Raw genomic sequence first — 22,402 nt, 5'->3', positions numbered from 1 at the left:
CAGAAGCGAGTACAATCTGTTCTGTTTTACAATAAGGTCATCCTATTCTCTCCATGGTAAAGAAGGCCTCTCCTGGGCCTGAACAGAATAAAACTCTTTGAGGCAGAAGAGGCAGTATTCTCGAAAGGATTCAGAAAGCCTACCATCTCTTGCTGCTGTAACACTTCCCAATTGTGTAGGAAACTGCGAAGAAGCTCTGACCTTTTGTCTGTCCTAGAAGTCTTTGCATGTGCTTTCAAAGCCTGCTCTCTCTGTGAGCTCCACACATGTCTGAACAGCCTAGGTGGTTTGCGACCTTACAGCAATATGTCGGCAGGTATGTGTGTGCACGGATACGGAGTTTTTCTCTCTGAGCTTGCCCTTTACTATTATTTCTGATGCTTTCTGCAGAAGGGGACCCCACAGGGACTCACAGCCAATGGAAATGATCACTTGGGATGGCTTTCCAGTCCCTTCTCAGGCAGCACAAGCAAAGCCAGCTTCAAGTTCCTTTGCATCTTGCTCTGAGTGTGTTTCTTAGGTTGCTGTGCCTTCTGGCACCTAGAAGCGAGCGTACCATCAGAGTAACAACTGGTATCTTCTGGGAATGGCAGTGCAGGAAACAGCACCATCCAGAGCTGTTTGGGACATCCTGTGCTGTAGAGCCCTGTTACTGGCATGCACACAGGCACTCTTGGTAACTTGCTGTGGCATGCCTCAGCACAGCTGGCTAATTCAGGCTGGAGACCCATCGCTGAACAGCCACTGTTTTGTCAACTGAACTTTTGCACTCCTCCTTCAGCACTCCTCAGCCAGGGCTTTATCTCACCACACCCGGCGGGGCTGGCACCCTTCTGTCATCTGCCCGAGTGCCTGCACACATCCAGCATGGCTGGCTGGCAATGAGCTACACCTGGCATTTGCCAGCTCCAAAAAAGGGCCATAGGCGTTGAACTGTGCCATATCTGTCCCAAACACGGCACATTCACATTATATCCCTTAACCTCCAAGCCCGGGGATGGGAGCTGGACCTGGCACTCACTGAAATTCCTCCTGCTTTTACTGCTCTCACACTCCCAGGCTCCTTACTGTCATGTTTGGACACCTGGAATTAGGGTTCGTGTGACCAGCAAAAGGATGGCACAACATCCGGGCTTGTAATCAGCTGTATCATCATATGCTGGCTATTCCCCTCCCTTTTTCATTAGTTGCTGATAAACTCTGAATACTGGAGTTTATCAGCAATAGTTGCTGATAAACTCTAGGAACAACAGATAGCTGTTCCCTGGGCGTGGGCGTGTCTGTAAAACACACAGGGGGAGGGCAGCCTCCAGCTAACAATCTTTGGCGCTAAACACCCGACCAGTAAGCAGCAGCTCCAGGCTAATAACACTCATTAAGAACTTTTCACAAGATTGAAAAAAAATGAGCAAAACCCAAAATGAGTACAAACCCTTTTTACAATTTGTAGGGACAATTATAACCTGCCTGAGAAACAGCTTGCAACAAATACTGAAGTGTGAGGGTCTAGTATTACAAATTACCTGTTGGAATCCATGGATTCTGCCTCTGTCTTTTTTCTGTCACCACAAAGGGAATGTTTCTGTATCTCAGTTTTTCTCAGTAAAACAAATGACAGATTTGTTTCTGTCCATTGAAAACGGAAGAGAAGATACTGTAGTTGCAAAGGGTTGTGAGTAGTGCTGACTGACATCTACTGGTAAACCAAACAGGCTGATAAGGTAACAAGAAGCTTGGCTGTATTTGTGGGGCGTCAGGGGATTTTTGTTTTCCTTTTAAACATGAAAACTTAGGCTTGCTCATTAAGACTATTGGCATCATGTTCTTGGAGAGACAGAGCAAAGAGACACGACCAGGAGCTTTCCATGCTCATGGCCGCGGCCCGTTGGGGCTGTGTATTGCCAGGCGCTTGAGACTCCTCTGACATCACTGCCATGCCCTTCCCTGCACACATCCATTAACCTCTCTCTGCCTCACTTGTACTTTGAAATCATGGCTAGGACACCTCTTCCTTTCCCCTTGGCTTTGAATCAGGAGCACACAGCACCTGCCAGAGTGGGCCTCAGACTACATCCACTGCTAGTGCCAACATAAATAACAGTGATAACTGCTGATATCTCTTCAAAACACTCCATGCTTTTCCAAACATCTTCCCAAAGATTTTAACCACTTCAAGGCACAGATGGCACAGTGCAGTTTGGAAGGCTAGCCTCTACAGATTGAAGCAAAACACAGTCATGCACCCTTGTTTCGAGGAACAAATACTTTACTTTACCCATGAGACATGTATCATCTAAGTAATATCAGCTCCTGATGGGAGGCCTGACAATTATGTATTTGAAAAGAAAAGCTGTATGAACTTAGCATTTGGTGTATTGATGTTATTACTCCACCAGCTTGAAAACACAATTGACAATTGCACAAAAGCAAATGCTGGGGACAAGTAATTTCCTTGCCTGCTCTAGGACACATCATATACATGACAGCATGGACAAAGAACAGACAAGGCACAGTGGCATGAAAATGTACAAGAAATATGAGATTAATGCAGGCACATACCAGTAACAGAAGTTGTTTTACACTGAGAAGCACTAGCGCTACTCAAATCACACCACAGGGGGAAGTGGCCTTTCTGCCAGGAAGGGGGAAATGAGCTGGCCTGGGAGACCACTATAGCCTGCAGTTCTTGTCTGATCACAGCCACAGCTGGTTTAGGGCTCCTCAACATGGCAGGCTGGCTGCTGTCCCCCAAGTCCAAGGGAGAGGAAGCTGCCAGGCTGTTCTTGCCAGAGAGAAAGGGAGAGCTCTGGCAAGCTGGGCTAGAGTCTCCTGAATTTACCAGAGACAGGCAGCCTGAGAGGCAGACATCCCTCCCAGCTGCAGTGGAGCCCTGTGGAGACTCCCATGTCCTTCCTTTGCAGGGGAAAATTGTCTTCCCAAATTTCAGGCATGAACAAACTCTGCACATGAACATTACCATTTTGCTCCTGCTGATGCCCTGAAGAGCAGACTCAGTGCTTGGGAGCTGCTTGTCTGATGCTGTTGGTCACTGTCCCATGGATCTGAGTTCAGCTGTCACACCTCTGCACTTCACCTGCCCTCCCTGATAGTTATGGGAGTCCCTGTGCAGAAAGGAGGGGGGTGGTGAAGGTTATCTTCTGGCATGCAGTGACACTGTGCTGCTGTGGCTGCAGCAGCCCTGCCTAAGTGAGAGGTTATCTGAGGGGCTGGTCTTGGGCTCTGGCACAGCTTAGAAGGGAACAGAAAAGAAACACTGAGCAATACAGAAAGGGAGGTTCTGAGTCACCTTCTCTGTTGAACAGAGCAGCTAAACAATGCTCTCCCCTGTGAGGAATCTGAGTCTTTGTAAAGCCAGTCTTTACAGATAATAAGTTTTACCTTAATATTCTTGGCAGAACCTGAGTTCAGGATCCTGTTACCCTCACAGTAGTTATTTCTAAGTTTAAAAGCTCAGCCTCAGCCAACAACATATCTTACACTGGCTATTAGCACAGGTTCAACCACCTGAAGCAGATAACTGCTGCTTGGATCTCTCCCAATGTGCCAGACTTAGTTCCTAAAAGATCAGCATGCCAAGCATTTGATTTCTGTGCAGTAATTCAGACTGAGAATCTCATCCAGTAATTTGAGTCCATAGAAAAGGCAGACACTTCCAGAGACCTCAGAAGAATAGCAATTGTTTTTTCTTGCTTTGCAATTATGCCTTGGTACTCATAGTCTGCTCTTGAGCCAGGGTCTAAAACAAAGTCTTACAAATTAATTTGTAAGAACCTTCCTCTGTGCCTTTCCAAACACCAAAGACCTGATGAATTGAGTACAAAGGGCTGTGTGCACTATTTGAGCCCATTATAGAGCACATAGCTCCTGTGTTCAATCACAGTTTAGCATATGAATTTTCTGTTTAATTAAAATTTGGAGGGGAGGAAAAACCCTATTTTAGGAAGTTCTCCTGACAGGCTGTTTTCTTCTGAATAAGATAATAGCTTCAATGCGGAGAAGAGGAGGAAGTAAGCAACATCATTGTTCTATTTTCAGCCAGAAAAGCTGAAGGTAGGACGTTTTGCTCAATTCTGAATTCAGTGGAACTGAGAGTCAAGAACCGTGGCAATATCTCATGGATAAATCTTGTCCCCAACAGCAGGACCAGCTGATGATGGGAAGTGAGTCATGAGACCCTGCAGTTCTGCCTCCACAGCTCCTGTTTGAAATCTAAGCTCCCTGTGGGCTCGACAAGAAGCTGCTTCTCACAGCTCCTGCCGGGCCCTTGTAGTTGAATTTACCAGGACTATCCTGTGGCTGTGGCAGCCCTGAAACCTGGGCCATCTGAGGACAGGGCTCATCCTGAGGTCCTTCAGACACTGCCAGAGGCTTTCCCCACAATGCAGTGACACATCCATCTTAAAAAAGGTGGCAATACAAGATGCCCCTGCACAAGGTCCCCACTAAACCTGTTACTGCACAGCACACTAAACAGTGTTACACTAATGAGAGCTGTTAGCAGTGGTCTGGTACAACTCACATTTCTACTGGCTTTAAGCCTACAGAGCCTATTTGAGGTTAACTACTGCAGAATAACAGTGATTAAGGTATTTGAAATACATTTACAATGGCCCTGTATTAGCAGCAATAGTCTTTACCAATTACAAGGAAAGAGAAGCCTCAGCAAACAGAAAAATGCTTGGAAAAGAAGTATTTTGTATGTGGTAAAAAAACTGACACTCATCTAATTTTCACAATATTTTTCAACACAGATGGTGTCAGCACCCACAACTGCAAATTTGTTTCCTTGACAAAAACAAGACGCATCAAACTTCATAAATGGGGTGCTAGTTTGCAAGGTGCAAGAACCTTGAGATGCAATTTAAGGAGTGTGAAAATAAATGACAAAGATTTCTTAGTGTCAACAGTCATGTTAGAAATCATATAACCAGAAGTTTGTTCCCTAACACTCAGATCTAGAACTCCACCAAATGCTTCTCATTTTAGAACATTTCACACCTTCTCCCAGTTACACTGGTGTCAACTCTTATTGTAGTTATCCAGAGTTAAGCACTAGTAGCCTCTTTCCCCAACACCTGAACCTAAGGTAGCAAGGTAATCTGGAAGCAAACTACAACAAAACAAAACTGGCTGTAACCAGGTAGAAACAACTACATTTCTTCTTCCCATTTCACACTGGTGATTATATTCTGGTTTCTTTACTTGATAGCCATATCTTTCTCCTGCAGACCATCATGTGTTGGGAACAAGTTGCAGTATGCCTATCTGGACACTAACGGTCAGAGTTCTGGGGTCCCTACTTTTTGGGGAAGGTTAGATAAACAGTGTTGGGCCAGCCTGTTCAGAGGCAGAAACCTGATACATCACCCAGTGCCAAATGTCACCTCTTCCTGAGATACGGGTACAGGGGAGAAGGTGAAAGGGGACAGAAGTTCTAGCTCTGTGACATGATACATCATTACACTGGAGAAAAGCATCCCTAATTTTTCACATTAAGAATTGCTGGCAACAGTGGTGTCTGTGTCCAGCTCTGGATTATCCTAATAGTGGGGGAACAACTGACTGTAACTTGATACCATGGCAGCCAGACTGGGAGCACTGGGCTGTTGAGCACTGCTATAGAAGTGCACATCAGACTGGCTACAGGTTCTTGGGCACTTGAGACCCCAGCACACTTGACTTGGGCATGTGATAGACTCCATTTTGGGAAGAGTTGCCACTCAGGTTGTTTCTCTGTATGTGTTCCATTCCCCAGCTTTCTGCTTCTTCTTTCCCCAGCTGGTCTAGGCTCTGGGGGTGCAGCTCTTCCTGACTGGTTTCTTCCTCCTGTCAACAAGAAGAAAGCGTGACCTGCAATGTCAGCAAGCTACCAAGAAGTCTAGCAACACTCTAGGAGAGAGGCAAGGATGTGAATGGTACTAAAATATCTTCCCACATTCTCTCAGAAATTAGAACAAGCCTGCCTATTAAAGATCACTGCTGCAATACACTGGTGAATGCACATTCAAACTTTAGACAAACAAGGAGAGATTCATCCCTTTTCATCCTTTATGAGCATGTTCACAGAAATGCTGTGGCACAGCAAATATGCAAACAAACACTTGCATAAGATTTTGGGCATGTTCACATGAGTAGGACCTCACAAAACACTCTTCCAGATGTGAAGGGGTCACAAGACTACTCTGCAAAAGGGAGACTTTTTAACTCTGCTAGGTCACTTTGTGCTCTTTGGCTATTCCCATTATTGAAACCACAAAACCATGGAGTAGTGACATGGCTCCCACATGCCTTGTTGCCTTTGACTTTAAAACTGAAAATCCAAAACACAGTGCCTGACTCAAAATGGGCACTCTTTGGCAAAAGTCCCAATTCTACAGTGATATGCTATAAGCACACAGCTGACAAATCTTCCATCACACGTGTGATAGATAATCCACAGGCAAGATGTTAAGATCACAGTCCACAACAACCATGAGCTGCTCCTGCTGGAAAGGACAGTTTGATCATTTTAATGCCTGAGGATGAACAGTTAGAAAGGAACTGAAGACAGGCAAATTTTATCCACTGCCACAGGGCTGAGGTTGGCCTCAAAGGAGCCAGAAGGTGTGTTTAAAGGTATTAGGGTTAACTGTGGGGACATGAAAACAAGAGGCTTTATGTCATTTTGCTTAAACAGAAAAGGATTGATCATACACCCCACACAAGCCTTTTTATCTTAAGTCAATGAAGACTGGAAAAGCAAAGATGATACCAGGCCCTTTCTCCCAGCAGAGCTAGTCACCTGATCTGAAGCTGGTTCAAACAGATGGTGGAGGGCTACCAACCTTGAGAACATCACCCAGTGGTTTGCCCAACAGATCCTTCCTCCTCAGCTCTTTTCTTTCTGGTACATCGAGCTTGTTCACTACTGCATCAATCTTGGAGCCAATGCTGTTTATGGACTGTTCCAGCTGCAGCACACGATGCAGGAGGCTGAGGGAGACATGGAGAACATTTGTAAGCTTCTTCTTGTGATGAGTAAAAGGATTTGCTGCAGACATCTTCCAGAAACTTCAAATAGAAGTGAATGCTCCCAGATCACTGATTATGTCACCTACTGGTGACGTAACTCCCTGCTACACTGTGTTTTCATCTGTAATCAGTGGTTCTGCTTAGGATGGATTGCAGCCTAGACACAGCATAATTCCATTATTAAATATTGCACCTGCCTCTCCTTTGATATGGTTCTATGTGGTTTGCTCAGTGTTTCTTTGTAGCAGAATCAAGATATACTGATTCACTCTGCTGTGTTTATCCTATGCTCCTCCTATGGAGGAAATGGCCAAGGATAAAGGACCTGAAGGATAAAGGCCAACTAGACTATAAATCAAGGATATTTATTGCTACAGGACCTTCTGTAAAGGTATCAACTTTCCCTGGCCCAGCTGGACCACTTTCTGACCTGAAACATGACAGCATATTGCCTGTGGCTAGATGATAGCTGCAGAGGTTATTCAAGAGGCAGAAAGCAAAATTTCTTAACTCAATCTTCTACAGAAACAAATAAACTACACTACTAGAACAGTCCCTTTTATCTCCTGACCTGCTTATTTACACATGTGCAAGATAAAATGGACAAGATCTTACTGAAACTGCTCAGCACCACTGTAAAGAGTGAAGGGGAAGGAAGCAGCAGGAAATGGGACCCCTCATTCACAGGGTGTTTAAACTACTGAGGGCACAAACATACACTTGGAACTCTTCTTTGGAGACCCAGGTGGCCTTATTGGTGTGGTTATTCCTTGCTTCCATGTAGGTCAGATTCTCATCCAGGTTGTTGTCACCATAGGATTTCCCTAGATTTTCAATCTCTGTATTCAGAGCAACCTAGAAAACAAATAAACTGCTACAATATGGATACTAACTCTGTGGTTGGCTTTACTGTTAATGACACAGAGCTTCACAGGCAACAATACACTCAGCTGCATGCAGGTAGAGTTGGAACTATATTTTATTGCCTGCTTAGTTTATACCATAAACTCAAAGATGCACTTTGGAGTATATCTACCAGACAGAAGATTTTTTTTTCCTTGCCCCGTTTTTTTTACCCTTTTTGCCTCTAGGTCACTCTTCATCTGCTGTTGCTCCTCTTCATCAAGGATGTGGTTGCCATCTTTGTCAAATCTGGAGAAAGCTGCTGTGATCTCATGGTCTGCATGGCCCAGTCTGCAAAAGAATAGAAAGAGAAAGCTCAAAGCATAGAATCATACTGTTAAGCTGTAACAGAGTGGGAATTTTGAAATCAGTGTACTGTTTCCTCCTGCCAGTAATAAACCTAAACATCCCAAATGGGCAAGAGATAGTTACACAAATCAATTTAGAACAGAAAATTAAACATTTCAGGAAAAATTAATTTTTTAAATCTTAAATTGCCCAGATCAAAGCAAATTGCTCTCCTTGTCTTGAAAAGCAGAAAATTTAAATTACCTGTATTACTAAGAGAAAGGATTAAGTAGACATCCCTCAAACTGACTCACTTACTCCTTCAAGCTGTTCTTGAAGTCTTCAAAGTCTAGTTGCTTTGTTCCATTCTGCAGGGCTTTCTGCACATCAGAAATCCGCTCCTTCTTCAGCTTCAGCCTCATGAGTGTCCGGTTGTAGCTCTGTTTCCAAAGATACAGACACAGAATCATGCACAAAGAACAATGGAAAGTAGAGCAGAGTGGGCAATGTGATACAAGTGAGCATATGCTAAGTAATAGCAGGAGTTTTCAAGCTTTCCACAAGCAAAAAATAAAGCAGTGCTGTATGAACCTCATCTCTAAACTAGAATCACACCTTCAGAGTGACACTAACACGCTAACCCTCTGCTTTCCTCACCCCAGTTCTTCCTTTATCTGATTTCCCAACACATCAGCTGTTTGAGATAACAAATACTATTCCTTGTAGAATATTGGTCCCACAGCAGAATTGTGACCTTGCAGGAACTTTTCTGGAATTTGCCCATGGGAAAGACAGATTTAACCTTCTAGAATTGTGCCACAGGACCAGGCTCAACTTAGCACAGCCAGACTTGCCAGCCATGTTATCAATCAAAGTAAGTTTTATGAAGGACTGAAAGAGCTTTATCTAGAGACCATACTGGGAAGAAAGTCTCTCAGAAACACAAGTAACAGGATTTCCCCAACACTTGCTTTGTCATCTTCCCATTGCCAAAGGGTCCGTGACCTCAATTTATCCCAGAAAAGAATTGTGACTCTTGTACACACAAAGAAGTGGGATCTGGAGTTGGCAACTACTGTTTCTCTCTAGTAAATTCTACTTAGGTCAGGGACTTTTAAAAAGTCCTTCATGATTTAGCTAGAAAGTTGCACAGCTTTCACTCTTCATCACCTGCTTCAAGATGTCAGAGAGCTGCAGCTCATCCTTCTGGCTTGAAAGCTCATCCTTGACTTCTGAGTAGGTATCATTGATGATGGCCAGAAACATGTTCTAGGAAAAGGGAAAGAAGTGAGATGAATATGCATGAGGCATCTTGCCTGCTCCAGCACTTGAAGCAGCAAGAAACAGGCACAGATGTGCAAGACTTAGTTAAACAAGGAGTTGTTTCCCTATGGGGTATCTCTTGGGCAAATTAAAGAGGGTCAAGAAAAGGCCTATTTCAGCCATACCATGTTTTCTAAAGTTTATGCAGTTAAAGCAGTGGCTGAAAGTACATTTGTTCCCACCTCAGATACTACCTTTGGTAGCTTCTCTTGCAAACTCTTAGGTTACATCTGGACTCCTGACAGTGGGTGTTTATTATGAGCATCCCTCTGCATCCATTGCCTAGGAAGCCAGTCAGTTTCAGTCTTCACTTTAACAGATGTTGGCCTTTAATCACCCTAATGATCGAATCCCCAATTGTAGTAACACACTCTTTGCCAACTGTGGCATATTTGCACTGCAAAGCTATTGTAACAGAAATTCCTTTTCTGAGCATTTGCACCTAATCCAGGGATTGTCAGGAGTGGTCTCTCAAACACTGCTTTCATTACAGGGACAAGGAGGATGTTGTCGCTTACCAGAAGCACAAAGAAAACAAAGAACACGTAGGTGACAAAGTAAATAGGCCCAAGGACCCTGTTGGCATTGTCAATGGAATTGTAGTCAAAATCACCGAGAATGATCCGAAACTGGGTGAAACTGGGGGAAAGAAAGAGTACAGGGTCACACAAAGGCACACATAAACAGTCCTGAGGTGAACCTGAACATTCCTGCAGCCCAGATGGGCACAGGCACAAACCAGAGCAGGGTCTAGGTCTCTCCAGAGTGGCAAGTTAAATGCATCTGTAGTATTTCAGAGGTGAAGCAAGCTGATCTGGTTAGAGCAAGAGGAAAATAGAACATGGTTTTCACACAAAATCAGATTGTCCAAAGTGTGTTTTGGTATAAATAGGAGTCAAAACCAAAACAACCTGGATTTTCCCTGATTAAAGGCATTTGACTCAACAAAGCCATCTCTTTTTGTGAGACTCTAGAGAGATGTTAGAACTGGACAGTGCTCTTCAACCTTTTGTAGTTCATAGCCCCTATAATGATGGAAGTTTAAGTGTATTGATCCTAAGCTTTCTTTATCTCTGTTTTCTCTTGTAGTCCCTTCAGAGGCAGGACTTCCCCCAGAGGTCTGTGGGACACAAGCTGAAAACTATTGCTGTAGCAGATACTTCCATTAACATCACACATTACTTGAGCAGGCCCATGGACTGCAGGACTGTCTGAGATGGGATTTTAACTCACTTCCCCAACACTCCCTTCTGTGCGTGCTCATCCACCCACTCGTCATCCTCCATCTCCGATATATTGATCAGTATCTGTGGGACTTCTATGGAAATATATATCCTTACCAATATCCACCATTTATCTTGTCCTTACTGATAAAACACCAGACAAACAGAAATCTGCCTTTAGCCCCCAGTTTTCTTACTGTTTTCCTTTGTCCTTGAAGATGTCACAACGAGAAGGCTGTGAGCAACTTATTAACCATTTTGGCTTTATTAAAATAAAATACAACAGGTGTCTGATTGTCATTGAGATTTGCAACTGGGGGCAAGAATGGAAAGCAGTTTAAATTATTTTGATAAATTATGGAAACATGGTACTAACTTACACACTTACATGCATTTAACAAAGGTACTGAAGTTTTCCACTTGGGTCCCAAAAAGAAGGTAACCCAGCTGGGCATAGGCAAAGAAGACAATGAAGAACATAATGGCAAAACCCAGGATGTCCTTGGCACAACGTGCCAGCGTGGAGGAGAGCTGGGTCATTGTTTTGTTAAAGCTAATGTACTTGAATATCTGTAGGATGGAAGAATGGGGACAAAGTTAGGCCAAACCATCAGCTAGGTCAGTCCCTCTCATGTATGCACATGCTTACTAAGACAAGAGATTCACTACAGGACCAAAGTATTGAAGAGAAAGGTGGCTAGGGAGTGGTGGCTTAGTCTTCAGGGCATTTATCCCAGGTGTGCCACCATCCTTCTCTGGGCTCATAAATATATGACTTTGTTCCCTTTGTCAAAGAAAAATATAAACAGGGACTGCTAGAAGGACCAGCTGATAAGGAGCCCCTTGGGGGCTTTCTGCCACACCAAGATGCTTTAGTTGAAATGCAAAGTCCATGTCAACAGATGAGTAATTTCCAGCTCTTGAGTGACCAGCATGAAAAAAACACATGGTTTGCAAGATTATCCTCAAGAATACCAAAATAGTATAGGATGGACAAAGTTACATGGTACTCAGCATTTTCTAAAACCACTTTTACACCACAGTGTCTGAGCTCATATCCCTGACTGTTACCTCTAAATAACTGACCTCAGAATGCAGGGTGAAAAGTTGCCCAGATTTACTGCAGAACAGAGCATGTGACTTTGAGGAACATTCTGTTCTATAGCTATTACACTCATTTACTCAGAGGGATGGAAGAGAAAACCCTTAAGCTATCCAGAAGGAGAGGCCTGACTGGAGACCTGGCACCTCCTAGATCCCCTAACAGTACCTTGATCCAGGCAAAAAATAAGTTGACTGCATTCATATTGTTGTACTGCGTCTGCCAGAATGCCAGGAATTCAAAGTCTGCGTAAGTATTGGGGTGTTCCAGCAACTCTCCCAGCAGCCTGTTCACCTCAGTGGTGCGAAAGATGTGAAACCCAATGGCAACAATGGAGAGCTGCAAAGAGGAAGAGGAATAGTCTGCAGTGATCACTGTTCCTATGCTTTCCATGGAAATTAAAATGTCACAGAACTCACTGCAGTCCCACTCAGAGCTACAGTCTAGTGGTGGGCTATGAAAGTATGGTCTTGATGTGCTGAATGATAGAGACTTCACAGCCTCTTGGGCATCTCTAAGAAAGCACTTTCCCCTAGCAGTTCTTCCAGACACAAGAGCTGTTCATTTAAGTATTAGAGCAAAACACGCGCCAGTTCTTGCCTTATCTAGACTAATTTCTATATTCCTTCATTTATTTTGGCTCTTACACATCTCTGCTATTCCTCCCCCCAAAAAAAGTACGCAAGGATCCTCACCAGAATGACAACCACATCCAGAATGTTCCAGATGCTGGTGAAGTACTGAAACTTGTGGATACGGAGCTCCAAAGCCTCTTCCACCACATAGTAGAAGATGAAGACACAGAATACAATTTCACAGGCCACAATGAAGAAGTCCCATGCGGTGACATAGCGTATAAGCTTCACTGTCCTGATTTGCCAGGAGGGAACAGCACCACCAGTGGCTGGAAACTCAACCACTAACCTTGAAGGGGACAAGGAAACAATTTCAAACTAGAGGATGGAAGCTCAGAGGTAATTTTGAGAGGCCTCAAACTTGAGCATGAGCTATCCACAAGAGCATGACTGGAAGCATTGTGAATGCGTTTATGCAGCCATATCTCTGCTGCTTCACTGCCTGTGATAGGAAAGGGTGAAAGGTCGCAAGAAGTGTGACTGGTTATTTCAGGAAGACCAAGACTTCTCACTAAACCATACAATTTCTACTGACATCACTCAGTAGTAGTAGGGGGGGTGGTCAACATCCCATTGGTGGACCATAATAAAATATTTGCATTTTAAGAAATAAATTGAGGCATTGAGGAAGATGCAAGAGGCTGAAGAATTTTCATCAGGACTCAGCTTACCTCAGAACACAGAACAGATTGATATTTGCATTATACACAGAGAAATCAATAAAGACAACTCGTGTTCCCCGATCCAGCCACAGTTTCTCCTTCAAGATCTGCAGGGCTTCAGCACTCTCTTCTCTGGTCATCTTGAGGTCTATGTAGTATCCTCCCCCACTGTAACTGGTTAGTCTTCCCCAGTGAGATGAACCACCCAGCTCCTCCTCAGAATGGTACCTCCACCTGCAACAGACAAGGCACAAAGAAAGGCTTCACCTGCCCAGGCTTGAATATGGCCTTGTGCCCTGGAAAAATTAAATCTTCAAGGGTCAGAGCAGTTTTCAATTGAAGATCCTATATAATATTGGTAACCATTATGGTTGGTTTTCTGATTTAGTGCTTCCCAGCACTGACACAACATGATCTGCAATACTATGGAGGGAAAATGCTGAGGTTTGTTGGCTATATCAGTCTTGTTTTCATGGGGGTTATTCTCAGGATCTACTCTCTTACCTTCTACCACATCACACACAACCATCTGCTTAGAATGCTCTTGTACTCGTGCAGTGAGCAGAGATATTAAACTGCAGCTACCTTACATTATTATAGAGAAACAGGTTATCAAGGTGAAAGGGATGCACTCCCTTTTCTCTGGCTCCTGAAATCCCAGAGGAAAGCAAATAGTAACTTGCCAGCTAAATGCCAGCTTGCCATTTGATGGATCTGGCCCTGAAGGTCTTTATCCTCACGCTCTTAAAAATAGGCAACAATTTCTTCCTATAGCCCCACTGGATTTTTTTCATGGCTTTCCCAACATGAAAACTCATTCTGTTGTGCCACTCATTCCGTAGTGCTTCCCCACAAAGAGACACTAGACCTTATTGATAGACAAAAAGGACTTTCTGCCTCTGACTGCAAGGGGAATTCCAGCCTTAAGTGAGAAACTCACCCCCAGCATCCTGCAGCTCAGCAGTTCTTATTTGAACTAGAAGAGATTAATTTGGATTAGATGTACTTACGCCGTTCCATTGATGAGCCCAAAGGAGATCCTTTCCTCCTTGTCTTCAGAGTATACATCATAGCAGCCCGAGATTTCCTCCTTGAAGTCATCATGGACCACACAGGAGTTGTTCTTCACCTTCAGTTGTCTCATGCGTGGGACACCCAGCAGCAGGTTCTCGTAGTAGATGTATGACTGGGTGCTGTGTGCTGCCAGGGACTCGTTGTTGTACCACTTTGTCCAGTAAAGGTTATCCAGCAGGGGACCTTGCGCATACTGCAGAGGAGGCAGAGGAGAACAACTCCCTTGTAGCTCACACATCAGAGGAATTTTCTCAGTCTGGCATTGGGGTAGTGAGACCTGACCCATCCCTCTCCAGTCACCAAGATGGAAAATAGTAGAAGTTTGTGTTGCAATTTATGTTAAGGAGAGGAAAAACCAGGGCTGGTGGTAGAGGTGGGATGCTGGGCAGCAGGGTCATAATTGCTTTTTCACAGGCCTGTAATGTGTCTGTGGCACCTTCTGTGCCTAATGATGAGACAAAAGCCCTACAAGTCTCATTGTGTCTCCTACTTCAGCCAGCACAAATCTCAAGGAATTGCCTTGGCTCAACTTGTGAATGATGAAAAGCATGTGTGCCAGTGTCCTGGAAACAGTAGTGGGGAAACAGTAGTGCCATTGTTTGCTGGAGTGTTTTAATATGACAGGAAAAGGCAACTCTAATTGACAAATAACTTCTGGCTGTCAGAGATAAGTGGTTGCAATAACTCAGTGGCCTTCACTGAGGCTCTTGTTATTCTTTCACCCATTCTTTTACAGAAATATGTTAGACCCCAGGTGTTTGTCCCCTTTATTCTCTTTGATAAAAGTCACTGCAAATTTTAATCCAGCTTCTTCCTAAAGAATCTATAGATTAGACAAGACCAGGCATGAATTACAGGCAGGTTAATTTTGATGTTCTCAAAATGTCATGAAGATGGACATAGGCTATTACTAAGGCGCCAGCTTGAAGACATTGAACTCTAGGATTCAAAGGCACTTGTGTCACAAGAAAACCTGAAGTAAATTCCTTGGCTTCTCTAGGCCAGTATTTCCTACCTGTGCAATGACCTGATGCTTGTATCATCAAAATTATTTTATTATGTCCTGCCTGTTTTACTGGGAAATGGATTCTTCTGGGCACACACAAAAGTTAGCCTAGCCAGTATTCTGGACACAGTGCTCAGGGATAAACTATACTTTAAATCAGTTAATATTTTGCATACAAATGTTATTGTGACTATTGCCAGTAGCTGGCAAAACCTTGTGGCAGCAATATCTTTCTGAAATCACTAGATTTCAGGGAACTGAATATTATTATTTAATATTATTTAAGTTTATTTTCAGGGTTCCCCATGGCAGGCCAGATTTGTACTCACCACCCAGAAGTCAGCCATGCTGCCAATGGACTGGAAGGAGATACGGCCATCTGCAGAGGTCTGCAGGAAGAGCTCAGACATCACTTTGGTGTAGTAATAGGCATTGGAACTTGTCATTCCATATGTCACTAAGAGAACAAGAGGAGGGTCCTTTAATTCCTGAATATTGGAGCCTGATATAACTGTATTTATATATTCACTTTCTATGTACTTTATATTTTCACAGGTAAGCTGATCAAGGCACAGGAGAATAAATCTTAGGGCTTTCTGCTTTCTTAGGGATTTACAAACTTATCTGCCCTGTGTTGGAGAGTTTAAACAGTCAGTCTGACTGACTATAAGAGTTAAGTAGTAAGAGAAGACCATTGAAGGATACAACTGAACATTCTGGATAACAGCTTTTGATCCCAGATAGAATTTCTGAGGGAAATTTTATTTCTCAGAACAAAGTCCATGACCTATATTTTGAATTTCTCATGTGAAGTCATGAAGCCCACTCACTCTATTTTCCCAAGTGAAAAGCTCCAGATAAGTTTTCATCTACCAAGAAACCCCAAGAGGAGCAGGCTCTAACTTCCACAAACACATTGTTTCAACTCTCCAGTGCCCCTTCCTTCAGAAAAACTTCCATCATGGTGATCACTAAGAACATGTCCTACTCTTGAAGGGACGCCAGGAAAATAAAGCACCTGACATTCAAGACACAACCCCCCACACCTCCTGGATGAGTCAGTGTGTGACAACACGTACGTCTGTGTGCGTGTCTTGGTTCTTTAGGAAGAGTGACTGGAGCACTATCTCCCTGGGCCAGCGTGATAGTAACTTAGGGTGGTATTGTCTGTCCATCTCTCCTGCCATAAGGTCCATGAAATATAACCCTCTTCACTGTCCCATGCCACAGGTGCTCACTTGTGATAACAAATGAACCTTTGCAAAACCAAACAGCCATTGTCTTACTGACACAAAGTCCATATTAGCATTAGCATTCAGTACAGGGACACATTACATTCACTCAAGAACAACAGGGTGAGCTGCCATGTGCTTTATCACCTCAGCCACCCATCCAGTCTCAGAGGGGAAAATCTCCCTGAATTGTGTGTTTGCTAACAGGAAGTTTCTAGAGCTGCTCTCCAGGTATTGAGCATTTGCTGTGAAACTGAGAAAAGACCTTGGGCAGATTCTCCTAGGGCTGCGGAGTCAATGGCTAGAACTGATAATGCCAATCAGAAAATACTGCTGAAGTCTAACCAACATCAGTTAGCATTGGCCAGTAATTTTACTTCTCTGTGCAGCATCAATTCTGCAGGTTATTGACAACTTCTTGCTGCTGTGAGCGCCCGTACAATAAATGTAACATTTACAGCAGAGCAAGGAAGACAAGTAATAAAATCTCACATTATTCCCCTCACACCGCACACAGAAATGGTGCCTGTGAGATATGACAGCTACTCACAGAGACAGATGTCCACCAAGAACATAACATAGACCAGCAGCTCTCGCAGGGTGGTCTTCACGTAAAGCTCCCTGTTCTCAGCTGTGTTCTCAGTCAGCGTAGTGCCCCACAGACCTGTTGGGTATAAAGGAGGGACTGTAGAGTTTTTGTGGCCATTCTCAAGGGCCATGTAAGGAGCTGTAGTTCTGTTGCAAAAAAAAAAGTGCTGTTGGGAGTTGAAGTTTTGTGGCTTTTCAAGACCAAGACACTTTTCATTTCAAAACTTGACCTATAAAAATTTGCTAAATACCCCTAAGACGAACCATTCCAGCATGAATAAAAGATTTGTAGCTAACCAACACTGAAACATATTGGCTTTTTTTCTTGCTAAATCACTATTTAGTTTTATGTTTCTTCTGTTTTCTGTTCATTATAGCCTGATCTTTTCCTGACTGTTTTTCAGCTTAATCTTTGCAGAAGTTCAGCCTTTGTCCCAAATGCTCTTGAAACCATATTTCATCTCAGTCAGCCATGTGCCAACAGCTGACTTTCTAAGAGGTCTTCCATTGCAGAACTGCATCTCGTGTTAGCTTTACAACCATTACTCCTTTTTAGTGTATAAGGAACCATTAGGCCCCAAATATTTGTCTCTTGCTTACTTAAAAACTCTTGCAGTTTTCTTGTTGGTCATAAAACTCAATCAAATAACCCAACTCAGTATTTTCAGCATTACATTTAGTGCCAAATTATCTTCAGGACATCTAACAATGGAGCTTAGCTGAATCCAATACACCAATTGCACCAGCTAAAGATCCTATTTCTTCACACAACTCATTAAATGTCACCAGGATTGTCAATCAATAGGAGAGAAATACTTCCTTTAAAAGGAGCCTTGATATTTTGTGTTTGATGAACCACCTAATACCATTAGCGTGTTTGTTTGTTCTTTTTGTAATGGCTTTCTGTTGTGATTTCTGGAATGCTCCTGAAGTTGAAAGGCACAAGAACTTTCAATTGAAAGCCTAGTGATGAAAGCCTTGTCAATAATTGCCATAGTCTTGCTGCTTTCTGCAGCTCCTAGAGAGCTCAGCCCTGATTCCTATCCCCAGTAGGATGCAACAACCATCTTCCTGCAGACCAGGATCAAAGCTGATCAAAGGCCCCACATCTGAAGTCATCTCTGGCACATGACAAACTTCTTTTTTGTCTGGAGCAAGCGGAAGTGTTCCAGTGGTCTGCATTTGTCCTGTCATTTTGATAGCTCTTTGGCATCTCAAGAGATTTGAGAGTTTTTTGCACCATTAACTACCATAGTGACTCACAGCATCTGCCGTCACATCTGGGCAGACAGACCAGTAGCCTGTTCTGGACAGTCCAGACCAGCAACAGAAATGACAGCCTGGAGATGATCTGGATTAACTCCTATAGAGGAGAAAGTATCATGTGATCAACAGGAATCTTCACAATGGAGAAAAACATGGGGAAATACTTTCCCCGTCTCTTCAGGTCACTTTTAAATTACTGCCTTCACCCTTAGATATGACTACACCACAGTCTGTTAACAGGTTTGTTTGGGTTTTTTTTCCCATGAGCAGGGAACCCCTACTATCCATTTTTTCCCATGAGCAGGGAACCCCTACAGATAGAATTACTATCTGTAATTCCAGAAAATGGTTTTTAAGCAAAAAACCCAACCTCTCAAACTCTCATTGTCTGACTTATATGTACTACTTCTATTTTCTATGTGAGACAACAAGATGATTAAATGGAAAGGGAAGGGGGAAAGCCAGCAATGGAGAAGCAATGAAAAATGATGAGCACCTAGTAAAGATGCAAAGGAAGGAAGTAAATTCTTCAAGGAAAATGTCCCCACTTCTGTGAGGCTCAAAGAGACCTTTGGATTCCCAGCTTTGGTATTTCCTACAGTCCTATTTACCACCCTTACTGTCAGGACACACTGCTGCAACAGTCAGAAGAAGACAATTATGCAGTATCCTGACAGTTATCATCATTTGCATGCTCCAAATTCAACTCTGGCAGCTCATAAATGGAAATTTGATGTTAAAATATGGATATGTTTTTCCATTTTAAGCTTCAAACAATGCTTAGAAAAAGCATTTCAGAATAAACCAGGTAAATCATACACTGCCTACGAGTAATCTGTAATTAGCTACCAAACCCACTCAGCACTGTTCCTTGGCCAGGAGAAATCTCTAAAGTCTCTGCTCTGAATTCTATGTGAATTAGTAGATGCCTTCTATAAGAAATTGTTCAAATAATGCCCTTACCCAGGACTGTATTTTGACAGGAGACTTATCTTGCCCCCAGGGTTTTGTTTGCCTCTGAATAAGCCTACATAATATTTCATTCCCCTTTGTCTTTTAAACTGGAAAAGAGCACCTCTTTCAGCTATCTTCAAGCAAAGCAGTATTTGATACATTGCTGTAATCCCCTACATTTCAGTCCTGACAGTGCTAGATTTTTTTCTGGTAGATAGGTCTATCAGTTCTTATGTTACTGTAGCACAGGGGCCAGTACCATTCTATCTAGAAAATGCACACAAAGACAGAATAGTCTCACCACCACATTGATGACTCCTGGAGATTCAGGGCACCTGAGTTCTGCCAACAGATTCACTGCATGACCTTGAGCACAGCACTAAGTCTCTTACCTTGTTGTACAGGTAACAGGACAGACCATGAAGCTGTAGCAAGGCGCACAGACCATGGACGCTCCTTTCAGGTCAGCCAAAGATGATCTCTGGAGTAATGCTACTGCATGTTGAACAGATCCCTGGGCTACATAGAAACCTCATAGAAACCTCTACCTTCTGTATCCCTCCTCTTCCTCCCCTCACCATTGCTCTGAGGGCTAATAAGTCCCTTCTAATGGGATATCGGAGATTTACCTCTGATGCCTCTGAAGATGTAGAAGCAGCACTTGAGGAAAGGACTTGTCTTCCCATTCACAGCTTTGCTCTGTTCCTGGTAGGGCAGTGGATCCCCAACCTCTTCAAAATTCTCGTAGGGATTCTCCAGGGCAGACTTGGGGTTGTAGATGGTTTGAATTTTCAAGGAGGTAGCGGGAGAGCCATTGTAAACAGGATTGTCCCAAGCTTTCTTCCCCACTGTCTCCAGTTCATGCACCTCTGATACTTTAAAGCGGCTCTCAGCTCTGTTGTTTAGGTGAGACAAATTCATGACTACTACCTGCCAGCAGAAGTACTTTTTAGCTGGAATTGTGACGATTGCCTGCCCAGGCTGGAATTAAAAGTTAGCAGAGAGATAACGAATGCCAAACAGCTTGTCTGCCTCAGCAGCCAGGAGAGGGCACACCAGCAGCTCCCTACAGAGAGTCAGCATCCTCTTTCTTTTATACCGCTCAGCTGGTGACACGGACCAGAGGGGTGGCACTGCCCCTTGTTAGAACCACCGTCAGCGCTATTATCCCAGTCTCCCTGGGAGCACCGACAAGCCCAGGAGTCCTTCTCTGCTCCGTGCGGGCAACAGCAGACCTAGGTGCCGCCGTGGGAAGAGGAGGCTGCCCGGAGCCGCCCGGGTGGGCTCCAGGGACCGGGGGAGCGGGGCCGGGGGAGCGGGGCCGGGGGAGCGGGGCCGGGGGAGCGGGGCCGGGGGAGCGGGGCCGGCGGCAGCCGCAGCTCGGGGCCGGGAGCAGCTCCCGAGCGGCAGCCCAGGCGGGCGGGTGCGCAGCATCCTCGTCCTTGCCGATTGCAAAGGCAGGGGTGAAACGCGGGAGTAAATGTAGTGGTCCTTTTGGAAACCAGGGGGTGGAATTTCCTGATTTCGCGGTATTTCCACAAGCCCTGCAGTGCCTGCCAGCCCTGAGGCAAGCCTGATTTAAAAGAAAAAAAAAAAAAGCAAAAAAAAAAACCCCAAAAAAACCCCAAAACCCACTCCAAAACAAACAAAAAAATCCCCCAACCAAACCCTAACAAACAAAAACCCCATCGAAATAACAAAAATAACAAATGGGCAAAACTGGGAATAAATAGCAGTGGCCGGGAGCTGCCTGCATCCACCTTGCCACTGGCCACCTGCAAGCAGTCATCCCAGGCACCACAGGTCCTGCAGGTCTGTAACTGTGCCCTGAGGGGTCCCAGAGCTTAACCTCAGGACAACACACTTGTCTTGGTGATGAGACTATAAAAGAATGTGTAGCCTGAACCTGGTCCTTCCTCAGGTCTGAATACATAATTCAGAAGAGGTGCCTCTCCATGGGTACTGAGGGTTGCTATTTTTCTGGCATTACCCAAGGAAGCAACATGACTTTCACACCTGTAGGTCCAAATAAGGATGTTTTCTTTGGACTCTGATGTCCATACAGGTGATGTTGCCAAGCCAGCTAGGATATGAGAGATGTCCCCTAGATGTCACCTAAGATCGTGGCACTAAGCAGCTGCTTGAACAACAGTGAGACAGGACTTAACTTGGCACAGGGCAAGAGAGCAGTCTTAGTGGTGGGAAAGTCACTGGAGGTTTGGGTTGAATCCTTTGACTGAATTTGGTATTATTAGGGCCTGTTGTATTTTATTAGTCCCTAGCCAGATGAAAACACTGGCATGGAATCAGCAGGTTCAATGATGGGAAGCATTTGCAGAGCTCCCAAGCAGCAGCAATGCCAGAGCCACCCAGCTGCACTCCTGGGACCCCTGGTACAGCAGGTACCCCTGCCCATGCACAAGTGCACGACTTATGTGCAGAGCTGCTGCTTTGGGGGAACATGGGGTTTTTTCACAGTGCAGCTCTTGCTGCCTGTGGCACAGCACATCCCACCCCATCCTTCAGGAGCCAGGTACAGTGCAGAGCTGCTTTCTCAGTGGCTGGGGCACAGAGCAGGTGGTGACAGGGGTGGCATTATCCTGTATTGAAAGAGCAAGTCACCCACCTAGCCTGGAAGACAGGTCATGTCTGTGTCACCTGATTTTGAAGAGCCTAACACAAGGCAGAACCAAGAGCACTCTATAATTAAGGAAACACATGCAACACTTTACAGGCAGCATGAGGTGACTCACTTTATGTGGGTATAAAAACCTCATTTTCAGCCAGTAAATGTGAATGATGGGAGATGTGTCAGCTGGGGGAGAATGTGATCCAAACTTTAGGACCTCATAGACCACTCTGCTATGCCCCCTGTGGTGTTTGATATAAGCCTGTGTGGAGCAGCAGTATTTCCTGGCTAAGGAACAGTGTATGTCTGGTAGCATCCATGAGCACTTACCTCACATCTCTTTTCCTTACACCTTGGAAGGAAACTTGGGCCTTATTTGCCAAACCTCCATTCTTGTGAAAACCAGCCAGCAGAATTTCTCTTCTCCATTCTTCTTTTTCCCCTTCTTTATTGAGATCCACTGTTCAGCAGACCTAGAAGAAACC

The 22,402-nt window shown here is 44.3% G+C and overlaps 1 protein-coding gene across 1 annotated transcript; it reads right to left on the bottom strand.

Moving 5' to 3' along the window:
* Positions 1-2,266: 2,266 nt before the first annotated feature.
* On the bottom strand, positions 2,267-20,577 carry PKD2L1 (polycystin 2 like 1, transient receptor potential cation channel). Its single transcript, XM_002194633.5, has 15 exons — positions 19,918-20,577; positions 17,031-17,144; positions 15,578-15,705; positions 14,179-14,435; positions 13,178-13,402; positions 12,567-12,795; positions 12,040-12,210; positions 11,158-11,339; positions 10,065-10,185; positions 9,394-9,492; positions 8,542-8,663; positions 8,109-8,226; positions 7,751-7,887; positions 6,846-6,993; positions 2,267-5,847 (listed from the first exon to the last, which is right to left on the bottom strand). Exons 1-15 carry the CDS (start codon positions 20,207-20,209, stop codon positions 5,662-5,664), a joined length of 2,529 nt encoding a protein of 842 aa, XP_002194669.4. The 5' UTR covers positions 20,210-20,577; the 3' UTR covers positions 2,267-5,661.
* Between the last annotated feature and the right edge of the window lie 1,825 nt (positions 20,578-22,402).

This window comes from Taeniopygia guttata, chromosome 6 (genome assembly GCF_048771995.1).
Source record: "Taeniopygia guttata chromosome 6, bTaeGut7.mat, whole genome shotgun sequence".
Lineage (NCBI taxonomy): Eukaryota > Metazoa > Chordata > Aves > Passeriformes > Estrildidae > Taeniopygia > Taeniopygia guttata.
Note: the sequence above shows the minus strand (reverse complement) of the source record. Positions and strands in the feature narration are given on the sequence as shown.